Source organism: Mauremys reevesii, linkage group 4, assembly GCF_016161935.1.
Source record: "Mauremys reevesii isolate NIE-2019 linkage group 4, ASM1616193v1, whole genome shotgun sequence".
In the NCBI taxonomy this organism is placed as follows: Eukaryota; Metazoa; Chordata; order Testudines; family Geoemydidae; genus Mauremys; species Mauremys reevesii.
In genome coordinates, this window is record NC_052626.1 from 123,228,048 (window position 1) to 123,249,062 (window position 21,015).

The 21,015-nt window shown below is 56.0% G+C and overlaps 1 protein-coding gene across 1 annotated transcript; it reads right to left on the minus strand.

Moving 5' to 3' along the window:
* Positions 1-2,431: 2,431 nt before the first annotated feature.
* On the minus strand, positions 2,432-20,531 carry PTPN7 (protein tyrosine phosphatase non-receptor type 7). Its single transcript, XM_039537858.1, has 10 exons — positions 20,396-20,531; positions 16,279-16,504; positions 15,337-15,520; positions 14,540-14,624; positions 14,113-14,189; positions 8,173-8,310; positions 6,932-7,042; positions 5,786-5,943; positions 4,684-4,797; positions 2,432-3,092 (listed from the first exon to the last, which is right to left on the minus strand). Exons 2-10 carry the CDS (start codon positions 16,398-16,400, stop codon positions 2,999-3,001), a joined length of 1,083 nt encoding a protein of 360 aa, XP_039393792.1. The 5' UTR covers positions 16,401-16,504; positions 20,396-20,531; the 3' UTR covers positions 2,432-2,998.
* Positions 20,532-21,015: the final 484 nt, after the last annotated feature.

Here is a 21,015-nt window from a genome sequence, read left to right on the forward strand (position 1 = left end):
CAAGCGGCGAGTAATATTCTGGGCTTTCATGAGATTGTGTTTGTGAGGAGGGGGTTAATATTAGGATCCACACCAGGAACAAACAAACACACAGAAGAAACCATTTAAATTCACCATCCAACTTCTGCTATTGGCTGAGATCACAGATCAGCCAGACACTTCTTAGTCCATAACAAGAGTTACAGACAACTGCCATCTCTTGCAACATTCCACATGACAGTATTCATTCTATGCGAGGTGTAGCCTGCTACGGGATAGGAAATAATCCAGACCCAACAGTGCTGATGGTACTTTGCATTTTAATAGCTACACAGAGCTGTTTAAACAGAGAGGCTCAAATGGCTGACTTTCCTCTCCGGGGCTGAAATGACTGGCTGCCTCTCTCTTTCGTTCAAAAGCTATTTACAAAGAAAATGATATGGTTTTTACTCCTCTCTGCCTCTAAGGACATGATGATAAAACCTGAGAAATTGACATAATATTATATCAGGGAGACAAGGTGGGTGAGCTAATATCTTTTATTGGACCAGCTTTTGCTGGTGAAAGAAAGAGACAAGCTCTGCAGCTACACAGAGCTCTTTGTCAGGTCGGTGACCGGAAGAAGCTGGAAAGCTCGTCTCTTTCACCAACAGAAGTTGGTCCAATAAAAGATATTAGCTCACCCGCCTTGTCTCTCAAATATCCTGGGACCAACACAGCTACAGCACCACTGCAAATAATATTATATCCTCGGTTATAATAATTGCCCTGACAAACACTCTAGCAGGAGCATCGGCAAGCACATGTGGGAAGAGCTAATAAGGGATGACAGGCTTCAGTGAGACATGAGAATTTCTGTAGTACTGGCTATTTTTATGACCAAAATGCTCCCTGAGCTGTCCCCGAAGCCCCATTGAATTTGCTGCTTAGAACCAGCAAGATTAAGCAGAAACAACCAACTTCTGTGCTCATGGCAAGCCATGAAAGCCTTTCCAAAGCCTCCCCCCATGCATGCCTGGCAACTGCTCTGGAGGCAGCTCCTTGGCTCAGCAAAAGGTGTGCTGGGCAAGCGGGATAGTGCTGTCGGGGAGGATGAGGCTACACAACACGGAGTTCGGGATCAGGGCTGTATTAGCAGTGTCAGGGACCCCACACACATCCTCATTCCCCAGGAATGCCTATTGCAAGAAGAAAGCCTTGCTTTATTAAATCCGAATACGACCTGCACCCACACAGCCCCGGAGTGAGAGCTTCTTTCCGCATGAGAATTTAATGCTGATGAATTTATTATTATTTTTATTGTCATAGCGCCTAGGAACTCTAGTCATGGACCGGACCCCAGTATGCTGGGCGCCGTACATGATTAGGTGTATTATGGTAACACCGTGGCGCCATAGTCATGGACCGGGACCCCAGCGTGCTGGTGCTGTACATGATTAGGTGTATTATGGTAACACCACGGAGCCATAGTCATGGACCAGGACCCCAGTGTGCTAGGCGCTGTACATTATTAGGTATATTACGGTAACACTGCAGAGCATTGTCGTGAACCAGGACCCCAGTGTGCTGGGTGCTGTGCAAACAATGAAAAAAGCTGTTTTGACAGCCCAGGGCACTGGAGATCTGCTTATTCCCAGGGCAGGTACAGCATGGGCAGCAGCAGGGCAATCCTCTAGCGTACCTACCCCTGTCCACAGGTGACCTTTAGAGGTGAGAAGGGAGTTTGATCGCCACAGCCATTCACTTCTTGGACCCTCTTTTCAGACTGTCAGTGAGGGAGCCAATCAGTGCCAGTCATGCTTGTGGTTTTGTGCTGTGGAGGGAGACTCCCCAACTGATTTCACATCAGCTGCCAAACAGGCATCAAGTTTTAGTCTCTGACAGTTTGGTCTGGGTCAGGACCTGTGTCCCCAAGAGCATTCCCCAGGTTGTTTCTCTCCCTGCATAAATGTTCCCACAGGTCCCCTGGGATTAACACTGCCAGAGGTGTGGCACTTTGGGGGTGTGGAAGCCACAGAGCTACCCCCTTTCCCACTCTGCAAGAGCCCTGGGGCACCCCACGGGAGTGGGAATCTCTGGGAGGAACCTGCATAGTCCCTTGCCTATAGGAATTAGCAAGGGAGGTGGTGAGAGATCACTTGAGTGCCCAAGAACTATACTGGTGAATCTCTTCCTTTCTGGCTCCCCCACTACGTGGAATTCATTTCCCTAGTACCTTGCTGCAAATTCCCCAGGTTCGAACGCATGAAGCGGAGGCCAGGTGAGCCCAGTAATGCTCACTCCCACCCGCTCTGTCAGCAGGTCACTTAGGTGACCAGCCACAGACTGTGAACAGTAAATAGTCAAGGTGAGCCATTAGCAAAGACCCTGGCACTCAGATTTGTTCACATCAACTCCAGGCCCTTCCAAAGAACGAAGTCACTCCAGTGAATCAACATTTACTCACAAAGGGTTCACAAACAGAATCAAGGGTGCTATTTATTTGCAATGTAATGTAACCAGCTCCAGTCCGCACTTGATGTAACTGGTTGGAGGGTTCAAATGCAAATCATGCTCCAGCTCCTAGCGTATATCCAGTTCCTTAGCACAGTTTGCTGGTCGGGGCTAGAATGCCACAGGTTTAGAAAGCAAAAGCCCGTTTCCATCAGTGAAATTGGCCTTACGCTCATAGCAAATGGCACCAACAAAACCCACCGGAAGCCCTTTTGTTGTTCAAACCTGCCCACAAACCAACCCTGTGCTAGCAGTGCATCGCTGTGTGTTGGGACGCTTCTAAGCAGCTCTAGTTAATTACCCCAATTACAGGATGCCAGGAGGTAATTAGCGTGATTCAGGGCAGGTTTCCCACGGCCGTTCAAGGGTGCCACAGTTCCTCTCATGCTGCCAGGGTGGCATGATGTGAGCAGAAAGGAGCCAGGGCTAGCTGGAGCCCTCTTCTGGTAGCTCTACTGTTGGCTCAGAAGCTGGAGACTTCAGAGTGCCCCGGGGAAAGTCAGAGCCCAGCAGATAGCTGGGATTATTATGGGCCTGTCGTCTCAGGGAGCTGTGAAGCATACACAGCCAGCGTGTGATGGAGGAATTGGTACTGTTCACTGGTCTGAATCATTCCGCCTCTGGAAGAAGAAAAGATGGTCTGTTGTAAGGTTTAATTAAACTGTGGCCACCTGATCGATTAATTCCTTGGAGAACTCTCAGCTGCATGGGCATTCCAGCCTGGCCTGCTTTCCCAAACAACTACAGTTAAATGCAACCTCGCTGACCTGGAATGCTCTAAGCAGCATCGGCAATTTGCAAGCCTTAGCAGGTGGTTACCAGCCCAGAATAGGAACAGAGTCTGCTGATTTTCAATTGATGCAAATGTGGAGTAACTCCACTGAAGTCAGGATCCCTCCTGTTGTAACTGGGATCAGCATCTGGCTCTGCTCTAGATTCTTACTGGAACAAGTAAATGCTGCTTCAGCATCCAAGTGTGGATAGCAGTGTTCAGACATGGGATTTGAATGCTCTGTTTGGTGGCCACAAATGAAAAATAAACTCACAGCCTTGAAGCCTTGATACCTAGAACTGGACCATAAGGATCGGACCTTCCAGCATTTGGGGTCAGAATTCAAGCAAAATTCATTCAGGTTGCGGGGAGCTAGAGCAGACTGAGTCTCTGCTATCCCTGGATGCAATGTATCCTGGGAAAGCCGGCAAGGGATGTGGGGCCCTCCCAATGGACAAGCCCTGGGAGGATGGTGAAAGGGCTTGCACTAGACCCTCCTGAAAGGGGATCCTCTTTGGTTTTGTGTAAATAAGTGAGCATCTCTTTGTAGAGCTCTAAAGCAGTCACTTGACAACAACCTCGCACCTTGAAGTCCCTAAAATCCATTGGCCCTAACTGTGGGAGCCAAAATAGCTTATTGTCTGGCCTGTGCCAAGGGCTGCTCTGAGCTCTGTCTCATAGAGGCCATCCCACATGTAGAACGCTAGGGTGGGCGGGGTGAAATGACAAGGATCTGCTGACTGTCGGGGGCTGTGCTTTGGAGACAATTCCCTGTGCCTTGAGGATGATTATATGGCTTGAGGCAGGTCAGATCCATCAGTGGAACATCCTGCTTAATGCAGGATGGGCAGTTTGGGTGAGATTTTCAGGTGCTCTGCGCTCACAGTTGGAGTCAGGTTTTCTATACACCCCGGGTTGTTCTGCAAACCTGGCCAGGTATTTTGATGCCCCAAAGGGTGCTGGGTTCTTTTGAAAGCCTGGCCCGTAATGTGGTGCCAATGACACTGGGTCTGGCTACCTCAGTAGGAAAGTCAATGGAAAGTGGCTTTCATTTGAGGAGACCAGGCTTGGCTCTTGCAGGACTCGGCGAGACACCAACTGGAATGAATCACTCTGTTTTCAAACCTGTCGCTTCCTTCCTGGGCAGCAGGGCAGCGGATCCAAAGCCAGCTTCACTGTGCAGGAGAGTGAGCACCATTCCCTTGGAATTCTCTTCCTGTTCTCCTGCAGTGTTTGTATGAAACCAACCCATCCCACTTTGCTGCTCTGCTTCTCCCACTGACCCCCTTAATGCGAGGGCAATCCCCCCACCAGCTCCTGCGTCTCTCCATCTACAGCTAGCTTCCGAGTGCTTTGGGACCACCAAGTGCTTCCTCCCAGCTCTGCCCAACTGCTCATGCCTAGGTGGCCCGGGCCCGTTGCTGTCACTCTGCACATACCTGTCTATACGGAGCTGGCACACTATCCCCAGGATATCCACTTCTCCTTTGGCCTTCAGCTGTTGGCATCCAATCCTGGTAGCAATAAAGCAGCCCGTCCGACCAATCCCTGCACTGAATGGGACACAGAAGGCAGATCGAACTGAAGCTGGGTGGATGATACGGGACACTGGAAAGCTCCATGGACGGCGCACAATCCCTTTTGTCTCCAGCTCACTCCTGACCCATGTCGGTCATGTCTGTGGACTGACCAGATGCCTGAGGCTAGTTCCTTATGGTCCTTGCTTTTGTCCACATCACAACTGGGTCCCTTGTCTCCAGGATCAGCTACCTGTCTTGCGTAGGTCTATGGCCCCCCATCACTGCAGTATTTGAGTCCCTCACAATCTCAGACACCTGAGAGGTAGGGCAGTGCTTTTACCCTCAAGGTACCAGAGGGGAACCAAGACACAGGGAGGTTCTGGCCCAGATTTCCACTGATGTCAACAGAAGTTAGGCACTGAGCCAAAGTGACTCACCCAAGGTCACACTGGGAGTCTGTAGCAGAGCTGGGACTCAAACCTGGGTCTCCTAATTCCCAGGCCATCCTCCCACCCCGAGAGACCAGCTGATGAATTGGCCATGGAGCCTGAAGGGCCAAAGGCTGACTAGGTCAGCGGGACACATTCCACCAGCCCAGGATTTGCTTGTCAGTAATGTGGTGAGTCAGTGAGCAGGCGTGGAAGCTCTGTGGGGAGGTCACTTGCCTAGGGAGGGATTCATGGGGACACCAGCAGGATAGCTCAGCCCCAGAAGTGCATGCATGGCACTCAGCCCATTACACGTGCCTCAGTTCCCAGAGTCCTGCTGTGAAGCCAACCCACTGCACCCAGGACCGAAGGGAGCAGAAGAGACTCCCAACCAGTGTTCACACCCGTGGGTGTAGCGATGAGAGCAACAGGAAAGAGGGCAAGTTCCTGCCGCATGCTTCTCCTCTACAAGTGGCTTGGCCGGGTGGCCAAAGGTCCCCTCCCAACCTCTGCCAGCACACCCCACTGTTCATTCAGGCAGAAGCAGACTCCACACTCCTCCTCCCACCCTGGGGTGCAGGGAAGGCTCTCACCTGCAGTGAACGACTACGGGCCCCGTGCTGGCTGCAGCCTGCAGGATCTGCTCTACCTCCGACACCAGGTGCAGCAGGGGCTTGGCCGACTCGGGGGCCTGCTGGTCGGGCCAGGAGGGGAAGAAGACATGCTTCACCGGGCGACATTCACCTTCGAGCTTCCCAGCCATCGGAGTGAAAGAGAAACAAGAACATAGGAACATGGCCTGGCCAGGCTGGATCAGACCCCAGGCCCATCCAGGCCAGTGTCCGGGCTCCGACAGTGGCCAGCAACAGCTGCTTCAGAGGAAGGTGCAAGAACCCCAGAGCAGGCAGACATGAGATAACCTGCTCCCATGAAGGTCTCCTCCTGATCTCTAATAGCTAGAGACTGGATGAAGCTCTGGGCACCAGGGTTTCTCTCGGTTCCAATACTCTTTGTCTGCATTAACTCGCACACTGGATAGTCTTGCTATCCATGTAAATGTCCGATCCCTCTTTGACTACATCCTTGATCTCAATGGCATGAGGATGGATACGGTGTGAGCACTGCCCTTCCAGTCCCGGGGGGCTCCTGTTCCCAAAGACAGGGACCCAGACACTGGAGCTAAGGCCAGCATGGTCTGACTATGTAGAGCCAGTGGGGACATCGCCAGCAATGCAGACAGGCAGGTCTTTCCTGAGGCTTCACCCGGCGGGATCCCCAGCCCCTGCCTCCCTCCCTCTGCCCTGACAGACTTGCCAAAGGAAATTCAACCACAAAGTGCTATGGCCCAAACTCTCCTCTCCATTACACCCGGGTAAATCTAGACTCACTCCACTGACTCCAGATTTACACCCACTCGATTTGATTCAGTGATGAAATCCCGGATTGCACCAGCGTCACTGAGAGCAGGGAGTGGGTAGGGGCTGGGGATCCGGAGCTCTCCCCTTATCTCTGGCCAGTTGTGAGGAGAGGGCTGGTGCGGGAATTAAGGCCAAAGAGGAGCTCTGCTGATGAACACCCCTCCCTTCTGCAGGGATCAACCCCCCGCCCCACCATCCTTCCTGAGATGGATTATTACACATTACATACGTTACTGCTGCTCAATCCCACCCCCACCCCAGCTTCCCACCCCCGCACTCCCCATTCCCCCATCAGTCCTGGGCTCAGGGGCTCCGACTCACCTGGAGGGTGAGATCCCGGACTGTGTATTCCGCCCGCTCGCTCACCCCCTGAAGGCTGATGGTGAACGGGCCGTAGGTGGCTTCCTTTTCAGGCCAGTAATGGACGCATTTCTGGAAGTGGAAGGCAGGGATTCACGGTGAGGGAGCGGCCAAGGGCACCAGCTCGGGGTCTGAGCGTGGCTGGCACAGTGGCTCACGGGGGCAGCAGGGGGCAGTGATGAGCGTGGGACACATGATGAACGGGGACATATCGTCATCCCTGCTCCCTCTCCTGCCAGCCGCCCTAAGCCTCCTTATCCCATTAGCTCATCAGCCAGCCAGCTTCCCAAAGAGCCCTTTGCGGAGAGCCTGGTACAGGGTAGGGTCAGTAAGTGCAGCTCAAAGTGTACGGTCGCAGGGCTCAAGTCCCCTCTCACTCACCCCAGTGTGAGTCAGGAGTAACCCCCCTGGGCCCAATCCCCTCCACACTCACTCTGGTGTAAATCAGGAGTAACCCCCCCGGCCCAATCCCCCTCACTCACTCTGGTGTAAATCAGGAGTAACCCCACTGGGCCCAATCCCCCCCACTCACTCTGGTGTAAATCAGGAGTAACCCCACTGGGCCCAACCCCCCTCACTCACTCTGTTTTAAATCAGGAGTAACCCCCCCGGCACAATCCCCCTCACTCACTCTGGTGTAAATCAGGAGTAACCCCACTAGGCCCAATCCCCTCACTTACCCCAGTTTGAGTCAGGAGTAACCCTACTGGGCCTAATCCCCCTCCGCACTCACTCCAGTGTAAATCAGGAGTAACCCCACTGGGCCCGATTCCCCCTCACTCACCCTGGTGTGAGTCATAAGTAACCCCACTGGGTCCTGAGCCTCCCTTACTCACCCCATTGTAAATCAGGAGTAACCCCCTGGGCCGCGATCCCCCCTCACTCACCCTGGTGTAAATCAGGAGTGACACCCCTGGGCCTGATCCCCCCTCACTCACCCCGGTGTAAATCAGGAGTGACCCACTGGAGCTAAAGGGGTTATTCCAGTGTACAGCTGGTGTACGCGAGAGGATAGTCGAGCCCCATGTTTAGAAAGCTCCAATTTCACAGCAGTTTTGATTCATCCTCATTCTGTGCATGGTCTCCCATGTCAGGGGTTAGCTGTAGCCCCCACTGTCACCGGCTCTGAGTGGTGGCTAAATGCCACCCGTCTCCCTTGGGTACTGTACAGCCAGCAGGGGCGAAGCCAGCCCGGACCGTACCTCTTTGCCTTCCTTGAGCTTGGTGATCATGACGATAAGTGGCACGCCCTCCTGCCACACCATCTGCCAGAAATCCTCCACCGTGTTCAGCATGGGCCCCTGCGTGGCGATGTACTCTCGTGCGCGCCCTCCATAGCCCTAGGAGGGACAGAGGCAGGAGAGAGGGCAAGGTACAAGCTGCATTGGCAGGGACTGTGATGAAGTGGGGGGGTTTCTTGGTTTTTCTGTGTTTTCCAGTGGGTTGCATGCAGAGGGAGTGGGACTCAGTGTCCCCGTGTTACTGGTTTAACGAGGTGAGGGGAGAGGGAGTTTGCTGTTACAGAGGATCGGAGAGGGAACTTGGGACCCCAGCCGATGGCCTGGAGGATGGAGACCCCAGCAACTGGTGACCTGGTGACCCGGAGACCCAGCTCAGGAGTCACAGCCGGTTCTGGCCAGTGGGAGGACAATGGGCTGCGAAGAGAGGACTCCAGTGACCCGACCACCCGGCTCCAGCCAGAGGGGGCCAGAGGAGGGCTGAGAGGAGAGGAGACCCAGGCCATCCTGTTTACGACCCTGTTTACCTGGAGAGAAGCCAATGGACAGAGGCGGGGCTTGAGGTTGGGGATATTGGAGTCCCAGCTGGGAAGCAGGGGGGCTCTGGGCTGGGGAGGCTGAGCAGGCAGAGCCCACCTGGAGGCAGGGAGACTGGGATGTGCTGTGCTGAGTGAGGCCAGGCCTGAGGCCCTGAGAGTTTCCTGTGATGTGTTCACCTCTCAATAAACCCTCCTGTTTTATGCTGGCTGAGAGTCGCTCTGGTCTAGAGAACAGGGTGGCATCAACCCCTTCGGGGGTGAGGAGACCTGGGGGGTCCAGAGTGAGGGGACTCCCTGAGGGGGCCCACAGAGAGAGACAGACGTGCTAAGGCTCAGAGAGGTGCGGCTCCAGGAGGTGGAGGGGTCTGACCCCGAGAGAGAGTGGACCCCCGAGAAGGGCTGTCGCACTGGAAGGGGCACCCCCCACGGACCGCACAGGGCCAAGAGTGGGCACAATCTGTGAGTCCGTGACAGGGACAACAGCCAGGAATCTGTGTGTCTCTCAGCCCATAAGCATGGAAGATTGGTAGTTTTGCTAATCATGCTAATTTAAGCTCTGTAGCAGCACCGTCCTAACTAGCCTCTGCACTGGAGCAGAGAGCTGGCAAAATCATAAGTCCATCGATTGCAACCTGAACAGCTTGTAATGCAGGTGTCTGCGCGGCACATGCAAAGTCCAATGGACTGAGAGAATAAGCAACGAGGAGGCTCTCGAATGAGCACAGCTACCTACAACAGTATAAGTAATAAGGCAAAGAGAGGGACATATCTGGGGTGTATTTTAAGAATGCCCAGTATTAGGCTTGGGCACCCAGGGCAAGAGACAGAGGGACCCTAGTGGCACACTCCGTAGCATGACAATGACTGAAGCTGCATAAAGGAGCCCAGGCTAGGGATGATTGGCGCTGTTTGACCTCTGCCTTATGCATCTGATAGTGCGGGAAGAATGATCATGATGATGATAGAAGCAAATGGCTTGTGCCTGTCCCCTCCCTTTATCTTAGGATGAACACCCGATGAGCTGATTACGTTTTTGGGATCTCCCCGCAGGACCTTCCATCCGTCCCCTTAGCCTTCCCTTTTTTTTTTTAATAGAGACATTTCCAACCTTTTATAATCCTGCACTAGAACTAATGAGACCTCCCTGGTCTGGCTGCCAGGGTGAGTCGGTTGAATAGCTCTGCACCTCCCCACAGTGTCCTAGAACCTGGCCCCCATCACAGGGCGTTGAATAGTTCATAAGTTAGCAATATTAATAGTGCAGGGGGGTTCACACAGGAGTGAGCTCAGCAGCCCAACACACTGGGCTGGCAGAGGTCATGTGGGACAGACGCCTGAGGGGCACTTGGACGATGCCCCACCAATAATAATACCTCATTCTTCTCCGTTTCAGATCTCACAGGAAATGAAAGTCATGATCCCGATGTCTCAGGTGGGGAAAGTGAGACAGTGAGACTTTGCCCTAGGTCACCCAGCAAGTCAAGGAATAAAACCCAGATCTCCTGAGACCAAGGTCAGTGCTCTACCCATTGGGATGCTCTGCCCCCTGAGCTAGACTGAGCACCAGCTGAGGTAGGGGAGGAGGCTGCATTTTCCTCTCATCCCAATGAGCAAGAATGTGCTGCGTCAGGTGCTGGCTGGGGAAAGAGGGGCATGTCTGGCTGCAAAGTCTTTAGCCCACTCAGCAAACTGTGAGCTCCGTCATTGAACCCTGAGCTTCGGGAGCAGGGAGATGCTAGCAGTGAGAAGGGTAAGGGGCTCTCTCTTTGCTCTAGGCTAAGGGGCTGAAGAGGACGCTTGGCACTGTGAAGCAGGCCCAGGAGAGATGTTGGCTCCAGTCCTGACATTACCACAGTCTCCCTGTGTGACCTGGGCCTGCAGCAGGTTTGAGGATCTCCATTTCGGGGACCCCAGGTTTGCTTTTCAGAGACACGGAGCACCCCTGGCTCCCGTTGGGCATGAGTGCCATTGTGTGCGCTCAGCACTTCTGCCTGATGGGAAGGCAGGCTGCGAAAGAGACTCTGCCCCGGATTTACTACCCCTTGGAGCTGTGTCCATCCACTGCCTCTCGCCCGCACATCTGCCGGCTAGGGTGAGGGGTTTTCTGCTAGGATTTGCCCTTTCTGGCCCCCCGACAGTGCTGAGTTGCAGGGGCTGTTCTGTCAGAGAAGTGTAGAGAATTCATCCTTTAGGGGACAGAGGTTGGCAGCTAACAGGAGACACACAGCAAAGGTCTCAGGGGTCTGGCCAAGGTGAGTTCTTATCCCTGCCAGCTACTCACTGCAGGAAGAGTTTTCACAGTGAAACCTCATCTGGAAATAGGCTCATTTCCATGTGGGGGTTGATGTGTCATCAAATGTGTTGGAGAGATCTTTAAAATAGATCATGCCCTGCCAGGAATTCAAATATGACACAAATTAGCCAGTTCCCTGCTGTGTTACAGCTATTTTTATATAGTGGCATAAGCTGAAACTATGTAGAGTTGGTTTTGCGAAACACCGAAATCAGATATGGAAATGTGTGTGTGTGTCCATTTGTGTGTGTGCACAAGGGCAGAATCCAGATATGGAAATATGTGTAAGTGTGCAAGGGGAGGGTATGCACAAGGGAAGTGTGTGTGTGTGTGTGCACGTATGCATGTGCCCACATATGGGTAGGGCAGTGATCTCACACTCAGTTGGCATGACCACTGTGTACCTGTGACGTGACGCATTTTCACACGGCAATGCAGTGTTACACTGGGTCCAGGACTGACTGTTGGACTGCCCCATCAAACGCCTCTTGAGGCCTTAACCGTCTGCTGCCTGTGTTCAGACAGCTGCATCAATGAGACTTGCAACCTTACAAGAGACTTAGGCTTGGTGCCTGTGGCTTAGCCATAAGACTGGGAGTCAGGAGTCCTCTAAGCTAAGCTCGACTCTGGCACTGATGTGCTCTACGATCCTTGGGCAAGTCACCTAACTGTTCTGTGCCTCAGTTTACCCATCTGGCCCACACGGATGATGATGCTGAATTAGTATTTGTGAAGCTCTGGGAAGAGGAGACCTGCTAAGGGTTATTATTCCAATCCCTCTCTCACTTGGTAGCAAATCCATTCAGATTCACCCAGGAGATGGGTTCTGGAAGCTTCCTGTGCGGGGTTGGGACTGCTGTGAACTGAGCATGCACCTTGTTGAGGTGCTAATTAAACCCTTGCCCTGCTTTCTCTTGGCCCCCCAAGTTAACTGATCCTGGTGTGTTTCTGTGGGGATCACAAACTGACCCTTACTCCCCGCCTGCAAGTCCCTGTTCATTGCTTTCAAATGTTGGCTCCCATGGAAAATGTTTCACAACTCTGTAAACGCTGGTGAGTGGAGGGTGCAATACTTCCTCTGACCACCAGAGGGCACGGCCACCAAATCAGTTTGAAATGGCACTGCACAGAGGGTGTTTCTGCGTTAGTTTCCTCCTGTAAAGCTCTGACGCGTTTTCCCCCGTTTATGTTCCCCAAGGTACAATAATGCGCTGTGTGTCTGTGGGGTAGGAAACTCCATCTGCTGAACCTCCCTTTGGGAGCAGAGATCTAGAGAGAGACATTGCTCCCGTCCCAGCCAGCAAACACGCCTCCCTGCTTCCCGGATCCCACTGCTCCCACCACTTGGCACTGGCTGAGCTGGTAGTTCTGGGGACCTAATCCCTGGGAAGTGGGTAGACTCATGTCAACTCATGTCACTCAGGCCAATGAGCACATCAGTCACTGCCTAGCTGGGCTGGATCAAACAGGTGAAATAAAAGAATTCCTACTTGACACCCACTTCTCTGAGTCCTTCCCCCACACCCAATGGAAATTCCCCACTTCATTCCTGGAGCACCACTTCAGAAGGGCTGGGATTCCCCCATTAATAATAAAACACACAGCTCTTCTCTAGCACTTATTATCAGTAAATCTCAAAGCACTTTACAAAGGAGGTCAGTAGCATGATCTCTATTTTACAAATGGGGAAACTGAGGCACAGAGCAAGAGGAAGATTAGCTTCACAAAGGTGCATTGCAATGCCTTAATGCCTAGGCGCCTGCTGCCCAGGGGAAATCTCAGCCCCGAGCCAGGTGCCCAGGCCAGCCCTTTCCTGCAGCCCCCCGCCCAACGGCAAAGAGAGAGCCTCCCTCCACCCCACTGTAGGTAAGAGCCTGGTAGATGGGGCCCTCACCTGGGAAGTAGGAGAGCTGGGATGGGATGGAGCCCCACTGGTAAGCTAGGCAGGTGAATGCCTCGCTTGAGAGTCCTGTCGCAGTGCTCTGAGCTGCTCGGCGGCATTAGGACAGACCCATGCCTGCATGCGCCACCTGGCGGAAGCAGGTGCCTACAAGGTTAGGCAGCAGCAGCACCTGAATGTTGGACTTAGGTTCACAAAGGGATTTAGGCACCTAACCCAAAGTGACCAGCCTCAGCAGCACAGCCTGGAATAGAATCCAGGGTCTCTTGAGGGCCAGTCTAGTGCTCTATCCACTAGGTCACGCTACCTCTGCTGCAAGCCAGAGTGGGGAAGCGGTGTCAGGCTAGACCCATGTCCCTTTGTAGACTCAGGGCAGCTGACAGCTCAGTGTCACAGTGTCCCCAAGGGATGGGGGCAAGGCCCCGTTCACTCCCCCAGGGATCCCTGTCATCTAAAAATCACGAGTCAGGCGCCCCTCCCCATGAGACTGGCTTGCAAAGGAAAACAGCAAGCTCCAGGCAGGTTCTTTGGCTGCTTTCCTGGGTTAGTAGCCTCTAGGGTCACCTTTTCTAGCTCTGCATTGCAATCACAGAGGCTAGGAAGGGTTTTTAAGTGAACACTGAGATTGCCACACAATCCCAGGCTCCCGGGAGCTGGGGCTTCCCGACACCCTGAACATCGCGAGAATTGGCAGCTCTGCAGCCAGACTCTGGCTGGCTGCCTGTAGTCATCTGGATGCCGTGCAGATGGCTCAGGGTCCAATGCGAGGAGCATGCGTGATGTCACGGGCCGTGTGGCACTGGCCTGAGTGATCTACAGCAAAGGGCCCTGTGCATAGGCTTGCAGAAGGGATTGGGGTGAGCCAGCCGGGGGAGGACGCTGGAAGGAATGGGAGAGAAATGGCTGCAGGTCTAGCCCCAGGTCTGCCGCTGTGTGACCATGGATGCAAAGCACCCAGCAGAGGTTTCACTGCTGGCAGCCAGCACCCCCTGGCACGCAGGTCCAAAATGACTCAGGGGACGCCATGTCCTGCCCACCTAAATGTTCCACCAGGTCTCCTCGCCCGGCCCTGCAGATCAGAGAAGGGCTGGGTTCCCAGTCCCAGGGCTGTGGGCATGTGGAGAGCTCCGGCTCCTGTGGCTCTGCGGGTCTCAGGATGGGCAGACACTCACCTGGATGTAGTTGGCGTTGATGTAGTCCTGCTCCTCCTGGCTGCCGGCTCTCCTGAGGCAGACGCGGCTGTCGGGATCTAGGAGACAGAGCCAGGATTAGCCCTGGAGCGGTGGAGCCTGCAAGGCAGGACCAACCTCGGCCCGGCCTCCCCTCCCTCGCTAACATGCTGAGTCCCAGGCCTTCACGCCAAGGGGCAAAATCCATCAAGGAATCCGCATGTATGCACAGAGCTCAGTGACCATAGGCTGAACATCACTTGCCAGGCGTCTAGGAGAAACAGGGGGCAGCTGGGCTGAAACCCAGGGGATGCTCGTTAGGGTGCAGCTCCCACTGTCCCAGGACACGCGGTCCCTAGCAGAACCTTCTCCGGACGCCCCCGGGCCCTAGCTTACCCACACACACACAACAGGAAGGAGCGGCACGTACTCGGGAGGATGGTTTTGTATCTGTCCTTGGAGGCCCGTCCGGGGATGTCCAGCTCCTCCGGGTTGACAAAGTTGGGGGGGATTTTCTGCGAAGGGAAAGGAGATGGCTGCTGAAATCCCTTCACCGCCATTCTGGCTGGGCCAGGCTCGGAGAGAGGCCTGCTGCCCCTCAGGACTCTGCCAGCGGGACTGGGTTCTGGCGGGACTCATTTTCCCTCCCCTCCTGACACGTTTGTGAGAAGGGATTGTTGGCAGAGTTTGTTCCAGACCAGGCTACGGAAGGGCCCTTCCTAGCCAATGCCCGGAGCACCTGAGCATAAGCCTTGGGCACCATGCCTGCTCCCACCGCCCCAGGGATGGAGACCCCCAGCACAACCCGCCTGGCATGGGCAGGTAATGAGAGCAGAGACAAACACCCCAGGGGGCAGAGAGCACTTCCTGCACATACTAATGATCCAGATTCCCAGCCGAGGAGAGCTGCGCCCCACCAGCACCAGGCCTGCTTCCCCCCGGGGGTCGGAGAGCAGCTCTGCCAGCATGGCCCACTCTGTGAGGGCCGTGCCCCGGAGAATCCCACGCTCAGTCCCCTAGATCATTCTGCAGACGGGGGCGGGCGATGCCCAGTCAGTCCCAGCCACGGATTAGGTAGATCTTGTGCCCTCCCCTGTGGGGTACTGAACACCAGGCTGACGGGTGTGCCCTCAGGAGGGCTGGTGGGAGGGGAGCGGCCTGACTGTGGGCAGGGGGCACCCTGATAAGACTGGGAGGGGTGGGCAAAGGGCAGAGCCAGCGTCTCACCGAGAACTCCTCCTGGAGCTGTGCCAGATTCCTGGCTTGCTGCTGCAGCTCCACGCCGGTCAGGACGTGGCTGGATGTCCTGAGGAACCGCAGCGTGATGTCCCGGGGGGTGCAGACAGAGCGGATCGGCTCCACACTCGCCAGCGAGCTCATGTCCAGCACCAGAGACACATTGGAGCCTCTCCTGCAAGGCAGAGCGGTTGGTCAAGATGAAGCTGCGCCCCCACCCCCATCCCCAGCCCCCAGGCTGAGTCAATAGGTATGGGGGTGCATGTCTGGGCGCACAGAGCTCTGCAGAGGACACTGTGCCAGGCGGGGATGTGGGGCTCTAATGGGAGGATGCTGTGGGGGCAGAGCAGGGGTCCCTGAGAATATGTGAGGGGAGGTGCTGCCCAGGCTCTGGGGCCAGGGAGGGAAGAGCACTTTACCACCATCTTGGACCGGCGTGTGACTCTCCAAGGCCCTGGATTAGGGTCAGGCAATTCACTTGCAAACCCAGCCTGGAGCAACCCCCAGCCCGACTGGCCCCCAGCAGCTCCTGCTCCGGGCCCCGCAGCCCCTAGCAGCTGACTGGGCACCCAACGCACATAAGAGCCAGGCTGCTGTTGCTTTGGGTATAAAACGGGCCCAATGAGCGCTCTCGAACCATGGCCACGCAGGAGCTGTGGTGGGTGCAGACGGCAGCTCCCCACCCCTCCTGCAGGCTGAGCCCAGCTGGAACGCATTCGCTGGGGGTCCCTAGGGCTGACTGGGGGCTAAATCCAGGGCTTGTCTCCCTCGGCGGCCAGCTGGCGGCTCAGAGCAGCAAGCGGCCTAGAGCCTGCTGTCTCCTCTCCCCGACGCTGCCGGCTGACGTTCTGCCAAGGCGGCTCTGTGCGCTGCTCAGAGCCCTCTACCCCAGACGTGGCCTGTAAGGCCCATTGGTGCCTGGCTGCTGCTCACCTCTCCTGCAGCCGCACATGTTTCTTAGCAGAGGGGCCAGGCGTGCCGACCTTGTCCATCGCTGCCCGGCCTGGCAGACTGGCGCTATGAACTCCAGAGCATGCCGAGCAGTCCTGGACCATGCTGTGCCAGCAGCGGAGCCCTCACACTGAGGCGTACAGGGTGCAAACAGGCCCCGGCGGGCCAAGGTTCAGAGAGGATCAATGAGCCATTGGGGGAAAGGCGTCTGGAAAACACAAAGCACCCGCTCAGCTGCCAGCAGGGGTGCAGCAGGTCCCCTGCTCCTCTCTGGGGCCGGCCAGTGCAGCCTGGATAGCCAGCGGGCATGTGGCCCAGCGTCAGCCCAGTCAACAAAGCAGAGCATCTCAGCCCACAGCATTCCTGGCAATCAGGCCCATGAGATGGAGATGGACTCCCAGGAACAGGCCCCAAACTCAGATGAAAACTCTGGCCTAAGTCCGTTGGCTGGTTCCTGCTAGGGCAGATCTGTAGCCCCCAGAGCGAGAGGGGGGTGGACATGATGCCAGCACAGCCCAGCTGCAGCCTCTGACCTGGGGGGCATGGTGCCAGTGCTGGCATGGCCCCGCTGCAGCTGCCACCCCAGGGGTTCTGGCTTCTGCAAGGCGCCACAGCAGCCTTCGCGCCCTGATACTCCCGATACCGCTTATGGTTGCCTCTCCTGGCAGAACCATGCATTGCTCTGCACCACCCCTGCACCACCCCCAAACCCTGCTCAGAGATAGCCAGAGAGTGACGCTCCTCGCTGCCCTACGCCTTCACCCACACCCTTCACGCCACCACGGCGCGGGCTGTCGTATCCTCTTGCAGACCCCTGCCCCTTCCCACGGCCAGGCCTTCCCTCCTCCCCTGCAGTCGCTTACGGCTCAGGCTAGTCCCACACTCCCCACTCAGCCTCTGGCAATGATTTGTCTGCCCCTTTGCATTACTTGCCTATTACGGACCTCACCCTCCACCCCCACTGGGCCAGCTCCTCCACTGGGGTAAGTCACTGTCGCTCCGGCCAGGCCAACAGAGCTGAACGAGTGACCCCAGCCAGGGATTGGGGCCCATCGGCTCCGAGCTCTCTGTGGAGCTGCAGGAGGGACGATGCTAGCGGGACCCAGGGACAGTGCCAGCTTCCCTGCTCCATGCCATCAGGAGGGAGGGGAAGGAGAAGGGTACAGGGGAGGAATGGACTGGGGTAGGGGGAAGAGGGGTAAAGACAATGGGGAGGAATAAGGCTGTAAGGAAGCAGCGGGATCAATTGTTCCCTGGTACTCTGCCACCTGAGCAATGGGCAGGGCTGGCGCTGCTTCTCTGCCCCAGGCAGCACAGCCCTATGGGCCAGGCTCTCCAGGGCCACGGGGATACATGCTCTGTGCTGACACGGGAGCTCTGAAGAGAGAAGGCACCGGCTCAGAGAGATTCCCCACCCCCTCCCCGCCACTGTCCCCGCACCGACCGTTGGAGGAAGCTGGCTTAACCATGCAGTTGAGTAAGACTGCATGCCGCCGAGGCTGATTGGCTGGGGCAGCGGGGAACAACTGGTAAGGCTGCTGGCAGCGGAGGGTCCAGCCTTGGAAAGCACGGGCTCACCCCAGCTGCCCAGCTTCTGGGAGGGTTGAGACTTGGGGGGCTGGCGCCAAAGGACGAACACAGGGAAAACGGGCAGGGAGCCGGGAGACAGCGTGCCAGCAGGCTGGAAAGAGCCAAGGGGATGGGTCCTCCCTTGCTTCCTTGCCTTGGTGCATGGGAAATTGCACCGGTTTAACTCAGGCCTGCTCTGCACCCAGGTTTTACACCGGTATAGCCATGTCGACTAGGGGATGGATTTGTTAGCTACACCGATAGCACCAGACACCATAACATTGGGATAAAGGCGCCTTATTCCCCTTCTTGTATGGAATAAGCGATCCCGGTGTAAACCCCTTTGTACCGGCACAGCTGCCGCCACCCTTTCATTAGACTGGGAGAGCGACAGCAGGATGTTTGTGTGTGTGGACAAGGTCACAGATTGGCTTTTAAATCAAGACAGTTCAGCTGATGCAACCCCCTGCGTGGGCTCCGATTTCAGTTTAAAAGCAGCTTGTTTGGGTTTAGATTAAATCTACTTGCAGCTGACCTAAGCTAGACTGAAATCAGCCTAGTGGAAAACCAACATCTGAGCATCTGTGCAGCCTTTGACGCAGGTTTCAGTATTGGCTCTAAAGCCACACCTATAATTAAGCAAAAACAATGAGGAGTTCTTGTAGCACCTTAGAGACTAACAAATTTATTTGGGCATAAGCTTATTCTCTAAGGTGCTACAAGTACTTCTCATTGTTTTTGCTACCACTCTGATACCTATAATTAAGGTGTCAGTGAAGTAACTTCTATGGCTTCAAAAGAGACACTCCAGGCTTCCTCTAAGGGGAGTGAGAGGGGAAATGTGCATGAAATTAGAGTGATGTTCTCATGTGGACAACCTTCCTTCTTTCCGCCATTTTGATGGAGAGAATCAAGCGCGCTCTGGCGTGCGCTCTCGGGCCCTGGCTAAGGGAAAGCTGCAGCAGCTGAACTTAAATCAGGTTTTAGGTTGGTTTTGTTAGAGCGGTGTGCTAGGCTGTGTGGACAGGCTTATTCCACGTTAACTAGGCTTAGGTCAACGTAGGTTCCGCCGAATGGGAAGAGGTTGAAACCAAACTGCAAGCCGCTGCTTTTAGCCTGAAATCTGAGCGTCCACACAGAGGTTAAACTAACCTGGTTGGAGAGAGCCCTAAGCTAGCCTGGTGCAGCTTTCCCGTGCAGACAAGGACGTGTCACTCTGCTACAGTCTGCTTGGTTCGGGGACTAGCCAGCCCCAGGCTGGGGCCTGCTTATCAGCCTCACATGATCCAAAATACCGAGGAGCCAGCATTGGGGAATTGTGAGGGAGAGAGATGGAGTCTGGAACAGAGGTTGAGGGGCTAGCATGGGAGGTGGGGGGGGGTCTATATTTCTCCTTCTCCATCCAGTTCTCATGGGTCCTGCAGCACCTCCTGGCTCTCACAGGGGGTGTCCAGAGGTCCCCCTCAGCTGGGCCTGGGCACAGCCCCGTCATGGGCTCAGATCCTCCTTCGGAGCCAGGTCTCAGTTTCAGTATAACTAGAAAGCTAATCTAGATCTGCCCCACGATCCCCAAGCCCAGGCCTCACTATGAGCCTCCTCCCCGGGCACCCCACTCTTGGCATTAAAGATGAACTCAAGACCAGGCTGGTGGGGCTAGGCCTTGTACCTCCCCACAGCAAGGGGGCCTAGAGGGCAGGACAGCCCAGAGGGATGGGGTTTGAGCAGGCTGTGTCCAAAAGTGTGAGGATGAGGCACTGCACACAGGCAGCTGGGGACCATGGGCCAAGCAGAACCCAGATCCTAACAGTGCCCAGGGCTCATGGGGCTGTGGCTGGGACCCATCTGTTGTGGAGGGGGCCAGGGTCGCTGTTCCACTTCCCCATGGCTCACCATGCTGTGGAGGAATGTGGCACCCAGCTCTGCCAGGTTTATACCCGGCTCCATGCCAGGGGGTCCGTGCCTGGCTGAATGGCCCTCGGGAGATGGGAGGAGTTCCCCTGCAAACCCCACCATCCCTGCCTGACAGACTCGAGGTGCACCTGTTTGGGCTAAGGGAGGGAGGGGCTGAGTTCTGACCTTCCCCCTTCCTCCCGCCAAGGCCTGTGTGGGGAACCCCACTGGCAGGCCGGGGTGGGTGTCCTCAGAGGAGTCCAGCCTTGGAGTGTGATCACTGGGTAAAGGGCACCAGCCTTTTAATGCCAATGCAGCCCCTCAGCCATCTCCAGACACACCTAGCTAGGAGCACCCGGCCGGTGCCACGCACGGTGAACCCGGGCGCCATGTCGGGACAGGCCCCACCATAGCCTCTGCCTGGTGCTGCAGTCCAGGTCCTAATCCTGTGCCCAGCCCCATGGTATCTGTGCTGCCCTGCTCGTCAGGAAGCCACCAAGGCACAGACCTGCCCTACACATCATCTCTGCACATATCTGCAGCCCAGAGGTGCCCAGGACCTGCTGCCCACCCGTCCCCAGCTCAGGGCCCTGGCTGCCCCATAGCTGGAGGCTAGTCCAGGATCGCTCCGGGCGCTTACCTGGGGCCCCGAGCGGGCCGGCCCCGCGGCTCCTCAGCACTCGGGCTGTGCGTGGTGCATGAGTGGGTCAGGCGCCAGGGTTTGAAAGTGTTCAGGAAACTGCTTATCAAGGAGACTCTGTTGCCTCTGCTGCTTCCTCTCCCCGCTTCTCCCCCCACCCTGCCTGCCGCCCACGCACATACCGGCCACACGCTCCGCAGCACCGCTCCATCCGGCCTGTGCTAGGCAGGCACACCCCCACCCCTCCCCGGCGAGCTCCCCACGGGGCTCAGGTGGGGCCAGGCCCTGCCCACCCCTCTGCTGCCCCTGTGGAGCAGGGGTCTGCCTGCCAGGGCAGGACATGCTGCCAGAGTGGAGGGGCCAGCGGGGCTGGCCCTGGGGCTGGCCCATGGAGGGCCATCGTCCTGCCCAGCATGGGGGTGCACCAGCACATGGCCGCCCCAACAGACTTGCTGCAGCTGAGACCGGCCTGGGCAACAGAACAAACAGGCAGGGATCCCCAAGGGGGCGTGAGGCAGGGGGCAGGGCATGGGTTAGGCAGAAAGAGACTTTGGGTCTAGAGAAGCTTCCTGCTCCCCATGCTGTGGTACTGCCCCCTCCCCGGTGGGTGGGAGAGGGGT